Source organism: Mesoplodon densirostris, chromosome 4 (assembly GCF_025265405.1).
Source record: "Mesoplodon densirostris isolate mMesDen1 chromosome 4, mMesDen1 primary haplotype, whole genome shotgun sequence".
NCBI classification, from domain to species: domain Eukaryota; kingdom Metazoa; phylum Chordata; class Mammalia; order Artiodactyla; family Ziphiidae; genus Mesoplodon; species Mesoplodon densirostris.
Genome location: NC_082664.1, coordinates 51,802,013 through 51,826,067, shown reverse-complemented (window position 1 = coordinate 51,826,067; position 24,055 = coordinate 51,802,013). Strand labels below are relative to the sequence as shown.

Sequence of the window (24,055 nt, the reverse complement as noted above, 5' to 3'; positions counted from 1 at the left end):
CTGGTTTAAAGATATCCTAGGATCTCTCTACAATGTTTTTAAATAGCCTATTTTACTCTGCAGAGGAATTCATATGGCTTAAATGAAATAAACAGAATAAAAAATTGAGTTACAAGCAAAGCATCAGGAAAAGGGGAAAATGTAAAGCAGGAGGAAAAGAACAAACATAACTAAGTTATCTTAACAGATTTCATGAAAAGTCGCCAAGTATCTCAAACAAAACCAATTTGAATTCACTAGAATTACTGCTTAAATAAGCCCAAAATAACATCTACCACTTCTTGAGGATTAAAATATGCTGGATGCCTTACATATATCACTGTATTTAATTCTCAGAACAACCTGCATTTTACAAATGAGGAATCTGAGGTTTAGAACAATTTTAACCCACTCAAGGTAAACAGCTGTTAAATAGGCAGGTATGAGATTTAAATCTATGTCTGTCTGGCTTCTCAGCCACCACATTCTGCTGCTCACCTTATGTCAGATCCTACTTTATGGAAAAAAAAAAAGACAGAATATAGTGAGATAAAATAAAGAATAATATGTCAAAATTCCCTGAAGTCTAGAAATTACTAACCTATGATATTCAAGAGTAGCAGAAAGAAATCAGGTATTCTAAAAATAACTATAAATAAGTGGTGTTGATGGTATCATAGTGAGCATAGCTGCCTTCCAAAAATAAATATAAATGGCTTTGACCTCCCACCTCAAGGCTCCCCTCTCTGCCATGTCCAATTCCATCCTAGGTACCAGAACTTGATTAACCTTCCTAAATTAGCACAGTTTGCATATCACTTTCTTGCCTAAATCCTTCAGTGGCTCCCTACTGTTTGATCAGGAGTTGGTAATCTTTTCTGTAGAGGGCCAGATAGTAAATATTTTTGCCCATGTGAGGCTTAGGATCTCTGTTTCAATTACTCGAGTTGGCTGTTTGGCACAAAAGCAGCCATAGACAACACATAAATGAATAAGTATGATTGTACTCCAATAAAAATTTATTTGTGGACACTGATATTTGAGTTTCATATAATTTTCATGTGTCACAGAATATTATTCTTCTTTTAATTTTTTCAACCATTTAAAACAGCTTATAGGTCTTTAAAAATATGTGGTGGGCTGGATTTGGCCCACAGGCCATAGTTTGCCAATCCTGGCTTAAGACCATGTAGCAGTTGCCCAAGGCCTGAAAGAAATAGCCAAAATTAGATATTCAGTGAAGGTGTCTTCTTTTTTAAAAAAAATTAGTCATTCATTCACTATCTCAGAGAGATAAGAAATACATGGGGAGAGGAAAAGGGAGAAGAAGACCTACTCCCCCAAGCTAAAAACTTTGATTATTCTGACTGAGTCTGAGGGGAGGGAAAGGTGAGGTTTTCTGGAGTTGAAGATGCTATGACTTTCTCTGCAGGAAGAACTCATTTAACACTATTTGGATTCCTAGTCTCTTGGGAACTTTATACTAATTAAGAAAATCAAATATTTTCATCTAACTTTAACTGCACAACTACAGATAACAAGGGAAAAAAATCTATTTCTATCTTGTCTTTTTGTGAAAGGATTTGAAGCAGCCTGTAAAAACAAACAAACAAGAAACACATACAAAACAATATATGCTAGCATTAAATATTGAGCCAGACAAGTATATGGGTTGGAAAGGAAGAAATAAGTTATTATTTGCAGATGACACGATTGTACATAGAAAATACAAAAGAATTGGGACTTCCCTGGTGGTCCAGTGGTTAAGACTTCACACTTCCACTGCAGGGGGCATGGGTTCGATCCCTGGTTGGGGAACTAAGATCCCACATGCCATATGGTGTGGCCAAAAAAAAAAAAAAAAAAGAACTTATAGACAAACTATTAGAATCAATAAGTGAATTCAACAAGCAAGATGAATACATGGTCAAAAACCAGTTTGATTTCCATATATCTGTAATGTATAAGTAGAAAATAAACTTTAAATAACAATACTATTTATGAGAGTATAAAAAATCAAATACCTAGAAATAAATCTAAGAGACATGTAAGACCTCTACACTGAAAACTGTAATACATTTTTTTCAATAAATTAAAGATTCAGATAAATGGAGTGATCCATGTTCATGGATTGGAAGATTCAATATTGTAAATATGTCAACTGTCTGCAAATATGTCAACCTACATATTCAGTGCAATCTCAATCGAAATCACAACAGGTTATCTTGTGGACCTAAAATGTATATGGAAATGCAAAGATCCAAGAATAGGCAATACAATGTTGAAGAAGAACAATATTGAAAGACTTACTCAACCAGATGTATAGACCTATTGAAAAGCTATAGTAACTAAGACATTATGGTAGTGGTACAAGAAGAGACAACAGAAGAGAAGAGAGTCCAGACATAGAGCCCACCTATATATAGTCACCTGGTATCACAAAGGTAACACTGCAGTGCAGTGGGGAAATAATGTCTTTTTGATAAATGGTGCTAGGCTAACTGGATATCTACATATGAGGGGAAAAAAGTGTACCTTGACCCCATCTTATACCATAAACAAAAATCAATTCCAAATTGATGGTAGATCTAAATTCGAAAGGTAAAACAACATAGCTTTTAGAAAAAAAGCATAGGAGAATATCTTCCTGATGCTGAAATAGGCAAAGATTTCTCAGAGTACAAAAAAGCACTAAGCATAAAAGAGAAATATATGCATAAATTGATTGAATGATTACATTAAGACTAAGAATCTCTGTTCATCTAAAGACACTATTAAGAGTGAAAACACAAGCCACAGAGTCATAGAAGATATCTATTGTGTATATATATATATATATATATATATATACATATATATATACAAACACATATATACAACAAAAGACACATATTCAGACTATATAATGAACTTATAAAATTAATAAGAATTAATTAAGAAGGACAGTCAACCCAATAGAAAAATGGGCAAAGGACTTAGTTACTTCACAAAAGAAAATATCCAAATGGCCAGTAAACATATGAAAAGGTGTACAATTTTATGAGTCAACAGGGAACTATAATATTATACTACTACATAGTCATCAGAATGGCTAAAATGAAAACAACAAACAATATCAAGTGTTGGTAAAAATAAGGAGCAACTGTAACTCTCATACACTGCTGATAAGAGTATTATTTGAGACAAATGCTATGGAAAACTCTTTGGAAGTACCTGCCACAGCTAAACATATATATAAATTATGACCATAGTTTCCCTCCAAGGTATATCCCCAACGAAAGTGTGTACATGTGTTCACCAAAATAGATGTGCTAGAATGTTCTTAGTACCACTATTTGCAAGAGCTCCAAATTGGAAACTACCCAAAACGCCCAACAACAGTATAAAGAACCATGCTATATTCATACAAAGGATTATTATACAGCAATGACAACAAATTATAACTACATGCAATAATATGGATGAATTTTATAAACAATACTGAATAAAAGAAGTCCAGACACAAATGAGTACATACTATATGATTCTACTTACATAAAATTCAAAAATCTATGATGTAAAAGAACAGTGGTCATCCTTAAGGGAAAGGTAGTGTCTAGAAGGGGGCATGAGAGGAATACTGAGAAGCTGGTAATGTTCTGTTTGTTGATCTGGATGCTGATCACACTTAACGAAAATTCATCCAGCTGTATACATTTATGATTTTGGATGTATGCTGTGATTCAATAAAAAGTTCCAAAAAATCAGAGCATATAGAAAACAAAGGTGGAAAGATAAGATGAAACAAAGAGCAAAGTTAGTATATGAAAATAAAAATGTATGCTTAATGCTCTAGATATTTGGCAAGAGTAGGGCACAAATGTGTTTCTGCTTAGAGCCAAGGCAAACAGGACAATACAATCAGTTAAAGAATTCAGTGTCCATAGATAAAAACAAGCCAATCGTGCTCAGGAAAAACAAAATTATTCTTAGAACTGGAGTCTGAAATTTCTCCTGAGTGTTCTCAGAGAGATGTTGTTTGACAGTGGACCTATGTCCTCAACCACCTCCTTAGAGTAGAGGCCTCAGTGAGTGACACAATGAGTTTCTCCATAGGCTGATGCCATAAAACCAAAACACAACTCAAGGAGAGTAATCTGGGGTCAAGAAGTAGGATGGGGAGAGAAAAACACTACAGTGTAGGTGTACTACAATCTGATGGTCTGGAGAGATGTATAAGAATGAATGGTCTACATATCATCCAGGCTCTATCCCTTAAATAATGTTTCTCTAAAGCAAGCTTTTGATAAGCACTACCTGACAGTGAGTTCAAGGTCACACTTGCTAAGACAGGTACCCACAGTCCAGCTATTGGAATATGTCATTAAAACACTGGGGAATGGGGAACAGGAGATACAGTGATTCATTGGAACAGTCAGTGGAATGAGAGTTGGATGGATAGCCTCTAAAAGGCTATCAAGGGAAGTTGATATGCAGAGTAACTATTATATTATTATTCGTGTTTCTATCACAAATACAAGAAAGAAGATCTGGTTTTCCCCACAGCATGTTTTAAGCCAGAAACTCTATAACCCACCCTCCTGAAACAGATCCAATATTGTAGCCACTCTCCTCAAAAATTTTTAGTGGCTACCTATGCCTACTGGATAAACTTCAAAGTTATCAGCATGGATATCAAGCCCTTTATGTGGGCTAATTCTGCCTTCCCAGTCTCATCTATTATCTCTTGCTACACACCCTATGGTCCAACCACATCTCACCACTCAGTGGTTTCCAAACATGCCATAGAGTCTCAGACCTCCTCTTGCTTTTGCCTAGGTTCTTCAGGACCTGGTAGTTTCTTGTAGGAAAAGAAGAAATCAGGTGTCCAGAGTTTGTGGCAATGCCCTCTTGTGTCTGGCACCTTAATGCTTCTGTAACAGGATTATTTAACTGTCTCTATGATTCCTGCTTCTTATAAACTCACCCTTAGCCTCCATGTCACAGGACTGAGCCCTATCCCTGTGAGCCTGTGTGTGGGGTTAGTGAATCACTTACCCTACAATATGGCTCCTTCTTTTTTATGTCCTCTTGCTGGATCAGCCTCAGGTCCTGGACACCATTCTGCAGGCCTCTCTCATACAGGGCCTTAAGTCTGGGAATTTCTTCTTGTTCAACAGCTACTATAAGCTTAAAAAGAAAAAAGATAAAGAACATGAATAGAGTTAAATATATCATCAGCTATGATAGATAAAATTAATAGAAAATCACAAATTAGTGTATGATTCAAATTGGGTTGATTTTTTAAAACTGTTTTTGCTTCATGTATCTACTTCTCACTTTCTTCATGACTTCACTTTCTTCCTCCACCAAAAAAATTTGTCTTAAGACTGCATTAAAACAAAGGTGAGATGTAGCCTCAATTGTCACTTCTGCTATCACAGTTGCTATATGCACCTTGGCCAGAAGTATCACCATCACTCCCTCAATCCCAGAGGGGAAAGAAGCACAGGTTGCTTAGTCTTTACATTAAAAACCAAACAAAAAACAAAAGTGAAACAAAACTAAACAAAAACCAGTACATCAGAAAGACAGGCAATATTTAGTATAATGGAATATCACTAACAGAAAACTATTTTATTTTTTGGAATAAACTACATTTCAAAGTATTTACTAATGCATTCTGTTGCAGAGGAGAAAAACAGAAAATTCGTCAAGACTCTTTTTCTATTTATTTCTGGGCAAGGTATCTGAGGTGGTTTCTTACTTAACAGCTACCAGCAAAGGAAAGCACAGATGATATTCACAAGTACATCAGAATTCAAAAATCACTATTTCATAGCCAGGAGTCAACCGAACTCCATAAAGTAATACTTTTAATCAAGGTGTAAAGGTTATTTAAATCAACAAATAATTAACCTTAAAAATACATGTGGAATCATAGGGCACTATCAAGAAAGTGAAAAGATAACCCAATGAATGGGAGAAAATACTTGCAAATCATTATCGCTGATAAGGCTCTAATATGCAGAATATATAAAGAACTCTTTAGAAACTCTGTACAAACTTCCAAATATAAAATAAACAAGTCACAGGGATGTAATGTACAGCATGGTGACTATACTTAATAATTGTGTATTGCATATTTGAAAGTTGCTAAGAAAGTAGATCTTAAAAGTACTCATCACAAGAAAAAAAATACTTTTTCTTACTGTGAATGGTGACAGATGTTAACTAGACTTATTGTGGTGATCATTTCACAATACATACAAATATCAAATCATTGTGCTGTACACCTGAAACTAATATAATATTATATGTTAATTATACCTCAATTTAAAGAAATAAAGGGACTACAAACTTGAGGAAAAAAAAAAAAGAAGTTGGGGAGGGGCAGACACTCAGAGGCTCAAATCAGTGACTGAAACAGGAAAACTCTGAAATCAGGTCATTAAGTCACATTGACACCGTTGTAGCCTGGAAGCAGCAATCTGTAAATTAATACCTGGAGCTGAGCTGAGATGGATTAGAAGCAATGATGTGATTTGATGTGAAGAGGGAATATGAAGTAGTGTTCAAGGCTCCAGAAAGAAGTAGGAGTTACAGAGCTCAAAATCATCCTATGGGTAGGCATGGGGCATGGTATGTTTCTCAAAGGTGGATGTTATGGATGTTGTCTGGTTCCTTTGGCTTAAAGGATTAAAAAAAAAACAAAAACAAAAAACTCATAACTCAACCATAAAAACTGTAAATACAGTTTTATATCTTGCTTTTTTTACTTAACACTATATCAGGGCCATTTTCCCACATCATTAAAAAAAATCTTCATAGCATCTTTAATGGCGACAATGAACTTTTATTCTTAAAAATTACATGAAGAAGAATTATAAGGAAATATTATGAACAGCTGTATGCAACAAATTAGATAATCTACACGAAATGGGAAAATTCTTAGAAAGACGCAAACTTCTGAAACTGACTCAAGAAGAAAAAGAGTATCTGAATAGACCCATAACAAGAAATGGAATTAGTAACTGTAAAGGCTCAGGCCTCATGAATGCTACCAAATGTTTAAAGAAGAATTAATACCAATTTTTCACAAACTCTTCCAAAAAACAGAAGAGAAGGGAACACTTCCTAATTCTATAAGGCCAGTTAACACTCAAACGAGACACAGATATCAAAAGAAAACAAAACTGCATATCAATATCCATTATGACTACTGATATAAAAATTCTGAACAAAATACTAGTATATTGAATGCAGCGACATATAAAAAGGATTATATACCATGACCAAGTGGGATTTATTGCATGAATGCAAGATCTATTTAACATCCAAAAGTCAATTAATGTAATAAATTCATATTAATAGAATAAAGGACAAAACCACATGACTGCCTCAAGAGACATAGAAAAGGCATTTGAGAAAATCCAACACCTTTTCATGATTAATCTCAACAAACTGCAGGTAAAAAGGAACTTCCTCAGTCTGATAAAGGGCATCTACAAAAAACCCACAGCTATCATTATACTTAATAGTGAAAGACTGAATGCTTTCTCCCTAAAATCAAGAACAACACAAAGATATCCACTTTCACTACTTTTATTCAACATTGTATTAGAAATTCTACCCAGGTAAATTAGGCAAGAAAAAAAGTAAAACTATCTTATTTGCAGATGACATGATCCTGCACATAGAAAATCCTAAGGAATCCACACACACACACATACGAAAAACTATTAGACTAAAAAATGAGTTCACCAAAGTTGAAGCATAAAAATCAATACACAAAAATCAATCATATTCTATACATTAGCAATGAATAAACCAAACTGAAATTAAGAAAACAATTCCCCTCACAAAAGCATCAGAAAGAATAAAATATCAAGGAATAAAATTACAAAAGAAGTGCAAGACCTGTAAAATGAAAATTTTTTTTAATTGTTGAAAGAAATTAAAGAAGATCTAAATAAGTGGGAAGATATCCCAAGTACATGGTTTGCAAAATTTAATATTGTTAAGATGGCAATACTCCCCAAACTGATCTATAGATTCAATATAATGGCTAACAAAAATCCCAGCTGCCTTTTTTGGAGAAACTGACAAACTGACCCTAAAATTCATATGGAAATGCAAGGGACCCAGAATAGCCAAAACACTCTTGATAAAGAACAAAGTTGGAGGACTCACACTTACTGATTTCAAAAAATAAAGAGCTACAATAAACAAGACAGTGTGGTACTGGCATAACGATAGACACACATCAATGGAATGGAATTGAGAATCCTAAACAAACCTTCTTACACTTACGCTCAACTGATTTTTTTTTTTTTTTTTTTTTTTGCGGTACGGTGGCCTCTCATTGTTGTGGCCTCTCCCGTTGTGGAGCACAGGCTCCAGACGCACAGGCTCAGCGGCCATGGCTCACAGGCCCAGCCGCTCCGCAGCATGTGGGATCTTCCCGGACCGGGGCACGAACCCATGTCCCCTGCATCGGCAGGCGGACTCGCAACCACTGCGCCACCAGGGAAGCTCAACTGATTTTTGATACAGGTGCCAAAACAATGTAGAAAGAATAGTTTTTCAACAAATGGTGCTGAGACAACTGGATATCCACATGCAAAAGAATGAAGTTGGAACTCTTCCTCACACCATATACCAAAATTAATTAAAAAGTGAACCTAGGGCTTCCTTGATGGCGCAGTGGTTGAGAGTCCGCCTGCTGATGCAGGGGACACGGGTTCGTGCCCCAGTCCGGAAGGATCCCACATGCCGCGGAGCGGCTGGGCCCGTGAGCCATGGCCGATGAGCCTGTGCGTCCAGAGCCTGTGCTCCGCAACAGGAGAGGCCACAACAGTGAGAGGCCCATGTACCGCAAAAAAAAAAAAAAAAAAAAAAAAGTGAACCTACGCTGGAGGAATACGTGTAGGGGTAGAAGCTCTGCTTCTGGTGGTGGGGTCTGGGGAAGGGGCAGTAGGCCATCTGCAGAGGTGGTAAGAAACACCTGAAGCAGCCCAAGAAGCAGGCCAAGAAGTTGGATGAGGATGATAAGGCATTCAAGCAGAAACAAAAAGAGAAGCAAAAGAAACTTGAGGAGCTAAAAGCAAAGGCTGCAGGGAAGGCCCTCCTGGCAACGGTTGGAATTAAGAAATCTGTCAAAAAGTAAGCTGTTCCTTGTGCCAGAGGCAATGGTGATCCTTAGTTCCATTCCTGTTTAAGTAACTGGATTCCCTGCCATAACATCTGTTGCCACCTGTAGTTAGAATGAAGTAGTGTCTTGAAGCCTGCTATACATTTAAGAACAAACTTTTGTTAAAGTTTAAAAAAATGAAATCATACAGTGGTTCATCTTCTCTTTAGTTCTTCTCATTTGGCCATTTCTACCTTAGCTGTGAGGTCAGAGTAAACCCAGCCCAGAATCCTGCCAAAGTCTGTGTTTCAGTCTTTGTTCTAGCTCCAATTCTATAATACTCAGAATTAAACCAACTCATTTGGGGGAAAAAAACTATCACAGATCTAAACATCAGAGCTAAGGCTTTGACATTAGAAGAAAATGTAGGAGCAATTTTTCATGATCTAAAGTTAGGCAATGATTTCTTAGATATGACACTAAAAGTATAAGCAACAAAAGAAAAAAAAAGATAAACTAGACTTCATCAAAATTAAAAGTTTCTGTGCTTCAAAGGATACCATCAAGAAATAAAAAAGAAAATCTACAGAATGGGAGAAAATATTTAGTAATATTTAAAATACCATCATTACTATTGCTATTATTTTATTTAAAAAATATATATTTTTAATATTTTAGTAGTATTTTAGTAAATATCATATAGCTGATAAGGGATATTTATATATCCAGAATATATAAATAACTCACACAAATCAACAATAAAAAGACAAATAACTCAATTTTAAAATGAGCAAAAGATTTGAATAGATATTTCTCCAAAGAAGATAAATGAATGGCCAATAAGTATATGAAAAGATGCTTAACATCATTAATTACTATGTTTGATTATATAAAAACCACAATGATATAGCACTTCACATCCTCTAGGATAGCTAAAATGAAACAGACAATAACAGGTGTTCATGAGGATGTGAGGATATTGGAATCCTCGTTAACTGCTGATGGGGATGTAAAATAGTACACCACTTTGGAAAACAGTTTCACACTTCCTCAAAATGTTAAACATGTAGTTACCATATGACCCAGAAACTCCACTCATAGGTATATACCTGACAGAAATGAAAACATAGGTCCATACAAAAACTTGTACATAAATGTCCATAGCAGCATTATTCATAGTAGCCAAAAAGTGGAAACAACCCAAATGTCCATCAACTGATAAGTGGATAAACAAAATGTGGTATACCAATACAATGGAGTATAAGGAGGAATGAAGTACTGATTCATGCCACAAGATGAACGAACCTTGAAAACACTATGCTAAGTGAAAGAAGCCAATCACAAAAGACAACATATTGTATGATCCCATTTATATGAAACATCTAGATTTTGCAAATTACATGGATACAGAGAAAGAAAAGCCAGGCATTTTTTAAATCAACATTTAAGATTACTAAGTAAATGCTATTTATAAATGAGTCAAGGCCCTAGTAAAATGCCATACCTTGCCACATTGCTTGTAGGAAATTCCCTTTTGGTTACAGTACTCATAGATGAGGGCTGCGCCTTGTACACATAACTTAGCTTTCAGAGATTCAGGTTTATAATAAATTCCACTATGTATGACACCACTGTTATGTCCAGTCTGATGAATAGCTATAGAACAAGAGAAACAGGTTAAGAGAAACTACATGACTCATTCAAAACTTAAGAAGTGGGGGAATACACTTACATTTGAAGCTATTAGAGACCACTATTTAAAATTCTGCCTGAGTTTGTTCTTACAGTCAGAGCACTTCTAGCCTCCCATAGCAGCCAACCATGGTGTCTGTGTCACATCCCTCCAGCCCATCTCTGATTTCAGCTACAACTTTGGTGCACAAACCGCCCCCCTCACCACCAGCAAACCACTTCAAGGGTCCACTACAGCTCTCTGCCTTCTGCTCCAGGGCCTTTTCTAATATTTGGGGGCAGAGGGACTCAACACCCTATGGACGATCCTTAACCAAAGGGACAGAAGCTGATGGATAAATGAGCACAATCCTTGGAAACATTAGGTAGCTCCTCGGAGGCCTCAGTGGAATTAAGCTCACAGCTGCAACCTAGATAACGCACCCTCACGAGGTTTTTCCTCCTTCCCTGTTTACTCTCCCCACCTCCTCACTCCTGCCTCCTCGGATAACCTTGAAAAAAATCACCTACACCCAAATCCTAGTCCTAGGCTCTGCTTTCTAATGAATCCAAACTGGGACACTAACATCGACATTCAGCATGAAAGATGTAGAACTGACAAAATGAGCAGGTGCTCAGGTTAAGCAACAATGAGAACATACATACCTAAATCTTTCTCCTTTTCCAGAACACCAATGGAAAGAGCTGGATGTCGCAGAATGAGTGCTCTGGCAGAGGCAAGCCCCACAATTCCGCCACCAATAATGACTACATCAAATGAGCTTTAAGAGAAAGCCACCTTTAAAGTAATGCATGTTTACAATAGACTTTATCAAACTTGACATTTTCATCATCAACTGACAAAGTATGAATTAGTAATCATTAAAATCAAATGTTTATTGGGCTTTGTGATATTTGGCTTTATACTAACGAAGAAACCTGTAAAAGTCACATGCATGTATAATCAGCTACAGCCAGCAGGCAGAGTGGCTAGTTGCCCAAGCTTCTCTAAGTCTCTATAATACTCTGCCCAACCTGGCTACATCAGTGGTTACTCTGTTAACTATCACACTCTCTCCTCTACCATCTATTCTTTAAAAATTCAAGTGCAATATTCTTGAGGATAAGTTAACATTAAGACTTTAAAACCTAGTGTACAAAAATTTATAAATTTTTTATTCTGCTGAGAAGGAAACAGTCAGTGAGAACATGAAACTTAAGGAAATAAGTAGTCCAGAAACGGGCTCAGAACCAGTTTTAGCCATAACTCTGATTACACAATCATTTAAAAAATTAGAAAGGGTATGTATAGTCTATCTAAATCTAAAATGAAAAGCTTAAAAGATTGCTATAAGTATTGATCTCATGGTCAACAAATCTAGGTTTTACAGAAACGTGGCCTATCTTGCTTCTTCACCCCATTTATTTTTTTTCACTCCCTCCTGCATTATATTATTTCTATCTAAATCTTAAACATCATCTGTAAATACTTCAATGTTATTTCTAAAAGGGCTCTTTAAAAACACACACACAATGTCATTATTCTAACCACAAAATTCAGTTTTTAAATATCATCAAATATTCACAATAAAACGTTTAGAAGAAAACATAGGAGAAAATCTTTGGTATCTAGGGCTACTTGAAGAGTTCACACCAAAGCCATGACCCATAAAAGAAAAAAAAATGATAAACTGGACTTCATCAAAATTAAAAACTTTTGCTCTGCAAAAGACTCTGTTAAGAAGACAATGAACAAATTGGGAGAAAACACTTGCAAACCATATATCTGACAAAGGACTAATTTCTCAAATATATATTAAGAACTCTAAAAATAAACAAGTCAAGACTTCCCTGGTGGTGCAGTGGTTAAGAATCCACCTGCTAATGCAGGGGACATGGGTTCGAGCCCTGGTCCGGGAAGATCCCACATGCTGCAGAGCAACTAAAGCTGTGCACCACAACTACTTAGCCTGCGCTCTAGAGCCCGCGAGCCACAACTACTGAGCCCGCGTGCCACAACTACTGAAGCCCGCACACCTAGAGCCCGTGCTCTGCAACAAGAGAAGCCACCGCAATGAGAAGCCCACGCACCACAACGAAGAGTAGCCCCTGCTCTCTGCAACTAGAGAAAGCCCGCACACAGCAACGAAGACCCAACACAGCCATAAATAAATAAATAAATAAATTTATTAAAACAAACAAGTCATTTAGAGAATAGGCAAAAGATATGAACAAACATTTCATCAATGAGGACAGATATATAGATGGCAAATAAGTACATGAAAATATGTTCAATACCTTTAGTCATTAGGAAAATGCAAACTAAAACTACAATGAGACATCACTACACCCCTATCAGAATGGCTTTTTTTAAAAAAAAATGATAACAACAAACGCTGGTGAGGATGAGAGGAACTGGATCAACTCACACGTTACTGGTAGGAATGTAAAATAGTACAGCCACTCTGGAAAAACAGTATGGCAGTTTCTTAAAAAACTAAACATGTGCTTACTACATGTCTTAGCAACTGCACTCTTTGGCATTTATCCCAGAGAAATGAAAACTTACGTTCCTTCAAAAACCTGTGCATAAGTGTTCATAGCAGCTTTATTCACGATGCCAGAAACTGAAACAGCCAGATACCATTCAACTGGGGAGTGGTTAAACAAACTGCAATATATCCATATCATAGACCGCTACTCAACAATTAAATGGAACCCACTATCAACACAGGCAACACCTTAGATGGATCGCAAGGACATTATGCTGCATGAAAAAAGCCAGTCTCAAAGGGTTGCATACTGTGTGATTCCACTTATACAACATTTTCAAACTGACAAAATTATAGAGCTGAAAAATAGATTCGTGGTTGCCAAAGGTTAGAAAGGGTGGAGAAATGGGATGTGAATATAAAGGGGTAGGTAATGCAATCTCTGTATTGATGGAACATTTCTGTTTCTTAATTGTGGTGGCAGTTACACAAATTAACACATGCGGTTAAATTGCATAGTAACACACACACAAATGAGTGCATGTAACAGCAAAGGAAATCATAAACAAAATGAAAAGACAATCCACAGAATGGGAGAAAATATTTGTAAATGATGCAACCAACAAGGGATTAGTCTCCAAAATTTACAAACAGCTCACATGACTCAATATCAAAAAAACAAACAACTCAATCAAAAATTGGGCAGAAGAGATAAATAGACATTTCTCCAAAGGAGACATACAGATGTCCAACAGGCACAAGAAAAGATGCTCAACATCACTAATTATTAGAGAAATGCAAATCAAAACTTCAATGAGATATCACCTCACACCAGTCAGAATGGGCATCATCAAAATATCTACAAACAATAACTGTTGGAGAGGGTGTGGAGAAAAGGGAACCTTCTTGCACTGTTCGTGGGAATATAATTTGTTACAGCCACTATGGAGAACAGTGTGGAGGTTCCTTGAAAAACTAAAATAGAACTACCATATGACCCAGCAATCCCACTACTGGGCATGTATCCAGAGAAAAACATGGTTCAAAAGAATACATGCACCCCAATGTTCATTGCAGCGCTGTTTACAATAGCGAGACATGGATGCAACCTAAATGTCCATCGACAAATGAATGGATAAAGATGTGGTACATATATAAAATGAAATACTACTCAGCCATTAAGAAGAATGAAATAATGTCATCTGCAGCAACATGGATGGACCTGGAGATTATCATACTAAGTGAAGTAAGTCAGACAGAGAAAGATAAATATCATATGATATTGCTTATATGCAGAATCTAAAAAAAATGATACAAATGAACTTATTTACAAAACAGAAATAGACTCACAGACTTAGAGAACAAACTTATGGTTACCAGGGGGCAGGGGCAGGGGAGGGAGGAAGTTTGGGATTGACATGTACACACTGCTACATTTAAAACAGATAACCAACAAGGACCTTCTGTATAGCACCGGGAACATTGCTTAATATTCTGTAATAAGCTAAATGGGAAAAGAATTTGAAAAAGAATAGATACATGTATATATATAACTGAATCACTTTGCTGTACACTTGAAACTAACACAACATTGTTAATCAACTATGCTCCAATATAAACTATAAATTAAAAAAAACCATGAATTCACTTGACATCAGATTTCTAAATTGTGACACTGAAATCAAGAAGTCAATGGAGCCCCAGCAATCAGAGAAGAAAAGGAAATAAAAGGAATCCAAATCGGAAAAGAAGAAGTAAAGCAGTCACTGTTTGCAGATGACATGATACTATACATAGAGAATCCTAAAGACGCTACCAGAAAACTACTAGAGCTAATCAATGAATTTGGTAAAGTAGCAGGATACAAAATTAAGGCACAGAAATCTCTGGCATTCCTATACACTAATAATGAAAAATCTGAAAGTGAAATCAAGAAAACACTCCCATTTACCAGTGCAACAAAAAGAATAAAATATCTAGGAATAAACCTACCTAAGGAGACAAAAGACCTGTATGCAGAAAATTATAAGACACTGATGAAAGAAATTAAAGGTGATACAAATACATGGAGAGATATACCATGTTCTTGGATTGGAAGAATCAACATTGTGACAATGACTCTACTATCCAAAGCAATCTACAGATTCAATGCAATCCCTATCAAACTACCACTGGCATTTTTCACAGAACTAGAACAAAAAATTTCACAATTTGTATGGAAACACAAAAGACCCCAAATAGCCAAAGCAATCCTGAGAATGAAAAATGGAGCTGGAGGGGCCTCCCTGGTGGCGCAAGTGGTTGAGAGTCCGCCTGCCGATGCAGGGGATACGGGTTCGTGCCCCGGTCTGGGAGGATCCCATATGCCGCAGAGCGGCTGGGCCCGTGAGCCATGGCCGCTGAGCCTGCGCGTCCGGAGCCTGCGCGTCCGGAGCCTGTGCTCCGCAACGGGGGAGGCCACAACGGTGAGAGGCCCGCATACCGCAAAAAAAAAAAGAAAAATGGAGCTGGAGGAATCAGGCTCCCTGACTTCAGACTATACTACAAAGCTACAGTAATCAAGACAGTATGGTATTGGCACAAAAACAGAAATATAGATAAATGGAACAGGATAGAAAGCCCAGAGATAAACCCACACACATACGGTCACCTTATCTTTGATAAAGGAGGCAGGAGTGTACAGTGGAGAAAGGACAGCCTCTTCAATAAGTGGTGCGGGGAAAACTGGACAGGGACATGTAAAAGTATGAGATTAGATCACTCCCTAACACCATACACAAAAATAAGCTCAAAATGGATTAAAGAACTAAATGTAAGGCCAGAAACTATCAAACTCTTAGAGGAAAACATAGGCAGAACACTCTATGACATAAATCACAGCAAGATCTTTTTTGACCCACCTCCTAGAGAAATGGAAATAAAAACAAAAATAAACAAATGGGACCTAATGAAACTTCAAAGCTTTTGCACAGCAAAGGAAACCATAAACAAGACCAAAAGACAACCCTCAGAATGGGAGAAAATATTTGCAAATGAAGCAACTGTCAAAGGATTAATCTCCAAAATTTACAAGCAGCTCATGCAGCTCAATAACAAAAAAACAAACAACCCAATCCAAAAATGGGCAGAAGACCTAAATAGACATTTCTCCAAAGAAGATATACAGATTACCAACAAACGCGTGAAAGAACGTTCAACATCATTACTCATTAGAGAAATGCAAATCAAAACTACAATGAGATATCATCTCACACCACTCAGAATAGCCATCATCAAAAAAATCTAGAAACAATAAATGCTGGAGAGGGTGTGGAGAAAAGGGAACACTCTTGCACTGCTGGTGGGAATGTGAATTGGTACAGCCACTATGGAGAACAGTATGGAGGTTCCTTAAAAAACTGCAAATAGAACTACCATATGACCCAGCAATCCCACTACTGGGCATATACCCTGAGAAAACCATAATTCAAAAAGAGACATGTACCAAAATGTTCATTGCAGCTCTAGTCACAATAGCCTGGAGATGGAAACAACCTAAGTGTCCATCATCGGATGAATGGATAAAGAAGATGTGGCACATATATACAATGGAATATTACTCAGCCATAAAAAGAAATGAAACTGAGCTATTTATAGTGAGGTGGATAGACCTAGAGTCTGTCATACAGAGTGAAGTCAGTCAGAAAGAGAAAGACAAATACTGTATGCTAACACATATATACGGAATTTAAGGGGAAAAAAATGTCATGAAGAACCTAGGGGTAAAACAGGAATAAAGACACAGACCTACTTGAGAATGGACTTGAGGATATGGGGAGGGGGAAGGGTAAGCTGTGACAAAGTGAGAGAGAGGCATGGACATATATACAGTACAAAACGTAAGGTAGATAGATAGTGGGAAGCAGCCGCATAGCACAGGGAGATCGGCTCGGTGCTTGGTGACCACCTGGAGGGGTGGGATAGGGAGGGTGGGAGGGAGGGAGACGCAAGAGGGAAGGGATGTGGGAACAGATGTATATGTATGACTGATTCAGTTTGTTATAAAGCAGAAACTGAAAAAAAAAAAAAAAGAGTCATGTACCAAAATGTTCACTGCAGCTCTATTTACAATAGCCAGGAGATGCAAACAACCTAAGTGTCCATCATCAGATGAATGGATAAAGATGTGGCACATATATACAATGGAATATTACACAGCCATAAAAAGAAACGAAATTGAGCTATTTGTAATGAGGTGGATGGACCTAGAGTCTGTCATACAGAGTGAAGTAAGTCAGAAAGAGAAAGACAAATACCATACGCTAACACATATATATGGAATTTAAGAAAAAAAAATGTCATGAAGAACCTAGGTGTAAGACAGGAATAAAGACACAGACCTACTAGAGAATGGACTTGAGGATATGGGGAGGGGGAAGGGTAAGCTGTGACAAAGTGAGAGAGTGGCATGGACATATATATACTACCAAACGTAAAATATATAGCTAGTGGGAAGCAGCCGCATAGCACAGGGAGATCAGCTCGGTGCTTTGTGACCACCTAGAGGGGTGGGATAGGGAGGGTGGGAGGGAGGGAGACGCAAGAGGGAAGAGATGTGGGGATGTATGTATATGTATAACTGATTCACTTTGCTATAAAGCAGAAACTAACACACCAGTGTAAAGCAATTATACTCCAATAAAGATGTAAAATAAATAAATAAATAAAATAAATAAAATAATAAAAATTAAAAAAAAATAAAAATTAAAAAATGAGCAAAAGATCCAAACAGACACCTCATCAAAGAAAATATACAGGTGGCCAATAAGCATATGAAAAGATGTTCCACATCATCTGTCATTAGGAAAATGCAAATTAAAACAATGAGATACCACTACACACCTATTAGAATGGCCAGAATCTGGAACACTGACAGCACTAAATACTCTTGAGGATGTGAAGCAGCAAGAGCTCCCTTTTTATCTCTGGTGGGCATGCAAAATGATACAGCCACTTTGGAAGAAGTCTGGCCGTTTCTTACAAAACTAAACATACTCTTATCATACAATCCAATAATTGTGCTCCTTGGTATTTACCCAAAGGAGCTGAAAATTTATGTTCATGAAACAAACTGCATACAGATATTTATAGCAGCTTTACTCTTAACTGCAAAACCTTGGAAGCGACTAAGATGTCCTTCAGTAATGAATGGGTAAATAAACTGTAATACATCAAGACAATGGAATATTTTTCAGTGTTAGAAAGGAATGAACTGTCAAGCCTTGAAAAGACATGGAGGACTTCCGGGTAAGATGGCGGAAGAGTAAGACGCGGAGATTACCTTCCTCCCCACAGATACACCAGAAATACAGCTACACGTGGAACAACTCCTACAGAACACCTACTGAACGCTGGCAGAAGACCCCAGACCTCCCAAAAGGCAAGAAACTCCCCACATACCTGGGTAGGGCAAAGCAGAGAGATTCCCGCACAGAGGATCGGTGCCGAGCGGCACTCACCAGCCCGAGAGGCTTGTCTGCTCCCCCGCCGGGGCGGGCGGCGCTGGAGCTGAGGCTCGGGCTTCGGTCAGAGCGCAGGGAGAGGACTGGGGCTGGCGGCGAGAACTCAGCCTGAAGGGGGCTAATGTGCCACAGCTAGCCGGGAGGGAGTCCGGGAAAACTCTGGAGCTGCCGAAGAGGCAGGAGACTTTTTCTTCCCTCTTGGTTTCCTGGTGCGCGAGGAGAGGGGATTAAGAGCGCCGCGTAAAGGAGCGCCAGAGACGGGCGCGAGTCGCGGCTGAAAGCGCGGAGCCCAGAGACGGGCGTGGGACACTGGGGCTGCTGCTGCCGCCGCCAAGAAGCCTGTGTGCGAGCGCAGGTCACTGCCCACACCGCCCTTCCGGGAGCCTGTGCAGCCTGCCACTGCCGGGGTCCCGGGATCCAGGGGCGGCTTCCCTGGGAGAACGCACGGCACGCCTCGGGCTGGTGCAACGTCACGACGACCTCTGCCGCTGCAGGCTCGCCCCGCACTCCGTGCCCCTCCCTCCCGCCCGGCCTGAGTGAGCCAGAGTCCCCGAAGAGGCTGCTCCTTTAACCCTGTCCTGTCTGAGCGAAGAACAGACGCCCTCCGGCGACCTACACGCAGAGGCGGGGCCAAATCCAAAGCTGAGACCCAGGAGCTGTGAGAACAAAGAAGAGAAAGGGAAACCTCTCCCAGCAGCCTCAGAAGCAGCAGATTAAAGCTCCACAATCAACTTCATGTACCCTGCATCTGTGGAATACATGAATAGACAACAAATCATCCCAAATTGAGGAGCCAGGAGTCAGTGCTGTGCCTCTGAGGTGGGAGAGCCAACTTCAGGACACTGGTCCACAAGAGACCTCCCAGCTCCACATAATATCAAACGGCGAAAATCTTCCAGAGATCTCCATCTCAACAGCAGCACCCAGCTTCACTCAACGACCAGCAAGCTACAGTGCTGGACACCCTATGCCAAACAACTAGCAAGACAGGAACACAACGCCACCCATTAGCAGAGAGGCTGCCTCAAATCATAAAAAGTCCGCAAACACCCCAAAACACACCACCAGACGTGGACCTGCCCACCAGAAAGACAAGATCCAGCCTCATCCACCAGAACACAGGCAGTAGTCCCCTCCACCAAGAAGCCTACACAACCCACTAAACCAACCTTAGCCACTGGGGACAGACACCAAAAACAACGGGAACTACGAACCTGCAGCCTGCAAAAAGGAGACCCCAAACACAGTAACATAAGCAAAATGAGAAGACAGAAAAACACACAGCAGGAGAAGGAGCAAGATAAAAACCCACCAGACCTAACAAATGAAGAGGTAATAGGCAGTCTATCTGAAAAAGAATTCAGAATAATGATGGTAAAGATGATCCAAAATCTTGGAAATAGAATAGACAAAATGCAAGAAACAGTTAACAAGGACCTAGAAGAACTAAAGACGAATCAAGCATCGATTAAAAACACAATAAATGAAATAAAAAATACTCTAGATGGGATCAATAGCAGAATAACTGAGGCAGAAGAACGGATAAGTGAGGTGGAAGATAAAATAGTGGAAATAACTGCTGCACAGCAAAATAAAGAAAAAAGAATGAAAAGAACAGAGGACAGTCTCAGAGACCTCTGGGACAACATTAAACGCACCAACATTCGAATTATAGGGGTTCCAGAAGAAGAAGAGAAAAAGAAAGGGACTGAGAAAATATTTGAAGAGATTATAGTTGAAAACTTCCCTAATATGGGAAAGGAAATAGTTAATCAAGTCCAGGAGGCACAGAGAGTCCCATACAGAATAAATCCAAGGAGAAATACACCAAGACACATATTAATCAAACTGTCAAAAATTAAACACAAAGAAATCATATTAAAAGCAGCAAGGCAAAAACAACAAATAACACACAAGGGAATCCCCATCAGGATAACAGCTGATCTCTCAGCAGAAACTCTACAAGCCAGAAGGGAGTGGCAGGACATAATTAAAGTGATGAAGGAGAGAAACCTGCAACCAAGATTACTCTACCCAGCAAGGATCTCATTCAGATTTGATGGAGAAATTAAAACCTTTACAGACAAGCAAAAGCTGAGAGAGTTCAGCACCACCAAACCAGCTTTACAACAAATGCTAAAGGAACTTCTCTAGGCAAGAAACACAACAGAAGGAAAAGAACTACAATAACGAACCCAAAACAATTAAGAAAATGGGAATAGGAACATACATATCAATAATTACCTTAAATGTAAATGGACTAAATGCTCCCACCAAAAGACACAGACTGGCTGAATGGATACAAAAACAAGACCCATATATATGCTGTCTACAAGAGACCCACTTCAGACCTAGAGACACATACAGACTGAAAGTAAGGGGATGGAAAAAGATATTCCATGCAAATGGAAACCAAAAGAAAGCTGGAGTAGCAATTCTCATATCAGACAAAATAGACTTTAAAATAAAGACTACTAGAAGAGACAAAGAAGGACACTACATAATGATCAAGGGATCAATCCAAGAAGAAGATATAACAATTGTAAATATTTATGCACCAAACATAGGAGCACCTCAATACATAAGGGAAATATTAACAGCCATAAAAGGAGAAATCGACAGTAACACAATCATAGTAGGGGACTTTAACACCCCACTTTCACCAATGGACAGGTCATCCAAAATGAAAATAAATAAGGAAACACAAGCTTTAAATGATACATTAAACAAGATGGACTTAATTGATATTTATAGGACATTCCATCCAAAAACAACAGAATACACATTTTTCTCAAGTGCTCATGGAACATTCTCCAGGATAGATCATATCTTGGGTCACAAATCAAGCCTTGGTAAATTTAAGAAAATTGAAATTGTATCAAGTATCTTTTCCGACCACAATGCTGTGAGACTAGATATCAATTACAGGAAAAGAGCTGTAAAACATACAAACACATGGAGGCTAAACAATACACTACTTAATAACGAAGTGATCACTGAAGAAATCAAAGAGGAAATTAAAAAATACCTAGAAACAAATGACAATGGAGACACGACGACCCAAAACCTATGGGATGCAGCAAAAACAGTTCTAAGAGGGAAGTTTATGGCAATACAATCCCACCTTAAGAAACAGGAAATATCTCGAATAAACAACCTAACCTTGCACCTAAAGCAATTAGAGAAAGAAGAACAAAAACATCCCAAAGTTAGCAGAAGGAAAGAAATCATAAAAATCAGATCAGAAATAAATGAAAAAGAAATGAAGGAAACGATAGCAAAGATCAATAAAACTAAAAGCTGGTTCTTTGAGAAGATAAACAAAATTGATAAACCATTAGACAGACTCATCAAGAAAAAAAGGGAGAAGACTCAAATCAATAGAATTAGAAATGAAAAAGGAGAAGTAACAACTGACACTGCAGAAATACAAAAGATCATGAGAGATTACTATAAGCAACTCTATGCCAATAAAATGGACAACCTGGAAGAAATGGACAAATTCTTAGAAATGCACAACCTGCCAAGACTGAATCAGGAAGAAATAGAAAATATGAACAGACCAATCACAAGCACTGAAATTGAAACTGTGATTAAAAATCTTCCAACAAACAAAAGCCCAGGACCAGATGGCTTCACAGGCGAATTCTATCAAGCATTTAGAGAAGAGCTAACACCTATCCTTCTCAAACTCTTCCAAAATATAGCAGAGGGAGGAACACTCCCAAACTCATTCTACGAGGCCACCATCACCTTGATACCAAAACCAGACAAGGATGTCACAAAGAAAGAAAACTACAGGCCAATATCACTGATGAACATAGATGCAAAAATCCTCAACAAAATACTAGCAAACAGAATCCAACAGCACATTAAAAGGATCATACACCATGATCAAGTGGGGTTTATTCCAGGAATGCAAGGATTCTTCAATATACGCAAATCAATCAATGTGATACACCATATTAACAAACTGAAGGAGAAAAACCATATGATCATCTCAATAGATGCAGAGAAAGCTTTTGACAAAATTCAACACCCATTTATGATAAAAACCCTGCAGAAAGTAGGCATAGAGGGAACTTTCCTCAACATAATAAAGGCCATATATGACAAACCCACAGCCAGCATCGTCCTCAATGGTGAAAAACTGAAACCATTTCCACTAAGATCAGGAACAAGACAAGGTTGCCCACTCTCACCACTCTTATTTAACATAGTTTTGGAAGTTTTAGCCACAGCAATCAGAGAAGAAAAGGAAATAAAAGGAATCCAAATGGGAAAAGAAGAAGTAAAGCTGTCACTGTTTGCAGATGACATGATACTATACATAGAGAATCCTAAAGATGCTACCAGAAAACTACTAGAGCTAATCAATGAATTTGGTAAAGTTGCAGGATACAAAATTAATGCACAGAAATCTCTGGCATTCCTATATATTAATGATGAAAAATCTGAAAGTGAAATCAAGGGCTCAAACCCGTGTCCCCTGCATTGGCAGGTGGATTCTTAACCACTGCACCACCAGGGAAGCCCAAACTATCCCATTTAAATATGAGGATTCAATAAAGATATTCTTGGGTAAACAAGGCTACAGGAACTTTAACATGCAAGAGACACTCCTAAAAATATTCCTAGACCAAAAATTAATGGGTTAACAACTCAAGAAGTTAAATATAATAAAGAAAAACAAACATATATAAACATGTATATATAATATATAAAACAAACATATATATAACAAAATATAATAAAGAAGAAAAATCTTTTATTTGAAAAGATTTATAATGTAGACAAACCTCTGGCAAGAGTAATGGGGGAAAAAGTGAGATGACACAAATAAATAAAACAGAATAATAAAGAAAAAATACGTAAAGACACAACAAGGATCTTAAACATAATCAAAGAGTATCATGGAGATCTATATGCTAATAAATTTGATAACATAGATGAAACGGGGTGGGGGACTCTTCAGGCAAAATTACTGAGGCATAAAGAAATAGAAAATTTGAATCAATCACTATATATTAAAATAGTCATCAAAAGCTTTCTACTTAAACACACACACACATAAATTTTACCAAACTTTCAAGGAACGGATAATCTCTATCATCAAAGATATTCCAGAAAAATTTAAAAGGCTGAGAACTCCCTAACTCATTTTGTGAAGCACATATGAACCAGATTCCAAAAATGGATAAGAAGTACACAGAAGCATCTTCTATACCAGTAAGATCCAGCTGAAAGAATAATATAAAATAAGATACTATTTACAATAGCGACAAAGCAATAAGGGAATC

At 37.9% G+C, this 24,055-nt stretch overlaps 1 protein-coding gene across 2 annotated transcripts in view; it reads right to left on the bottom strand.

Moving 5' to 3' along the window:
• L2HGDH (L-2-hydroxyglutarate dehydrogenase) overlaps positions 1–24,055 on the bottom strand; it is a 99,828-nt gene that overhangs the window by 73,795 nt on the left and 1,978 nt on the right. For both annotated transcript variants that reach the window (XM_060096246.1, XM_060096247.1), the window contains exons 2-4: positions 11,429–11,544; positions 10,596–10,747; positions 5,017–5,148 (exon numbers count right to left, since the gene is read on the bottom strand). In XM_060096246.1, the coding sequence (XP_059952229.1) occupies positions 5,017–5,148; positions 10,596–10,747; positions 11,429–11,544 (400 nt within the window). The remainder of the gene's footprint in view (positions 1–5,016; positions 5,149–10,595; positions 10,748–11,428; positions 11,545–24,055) is intronic.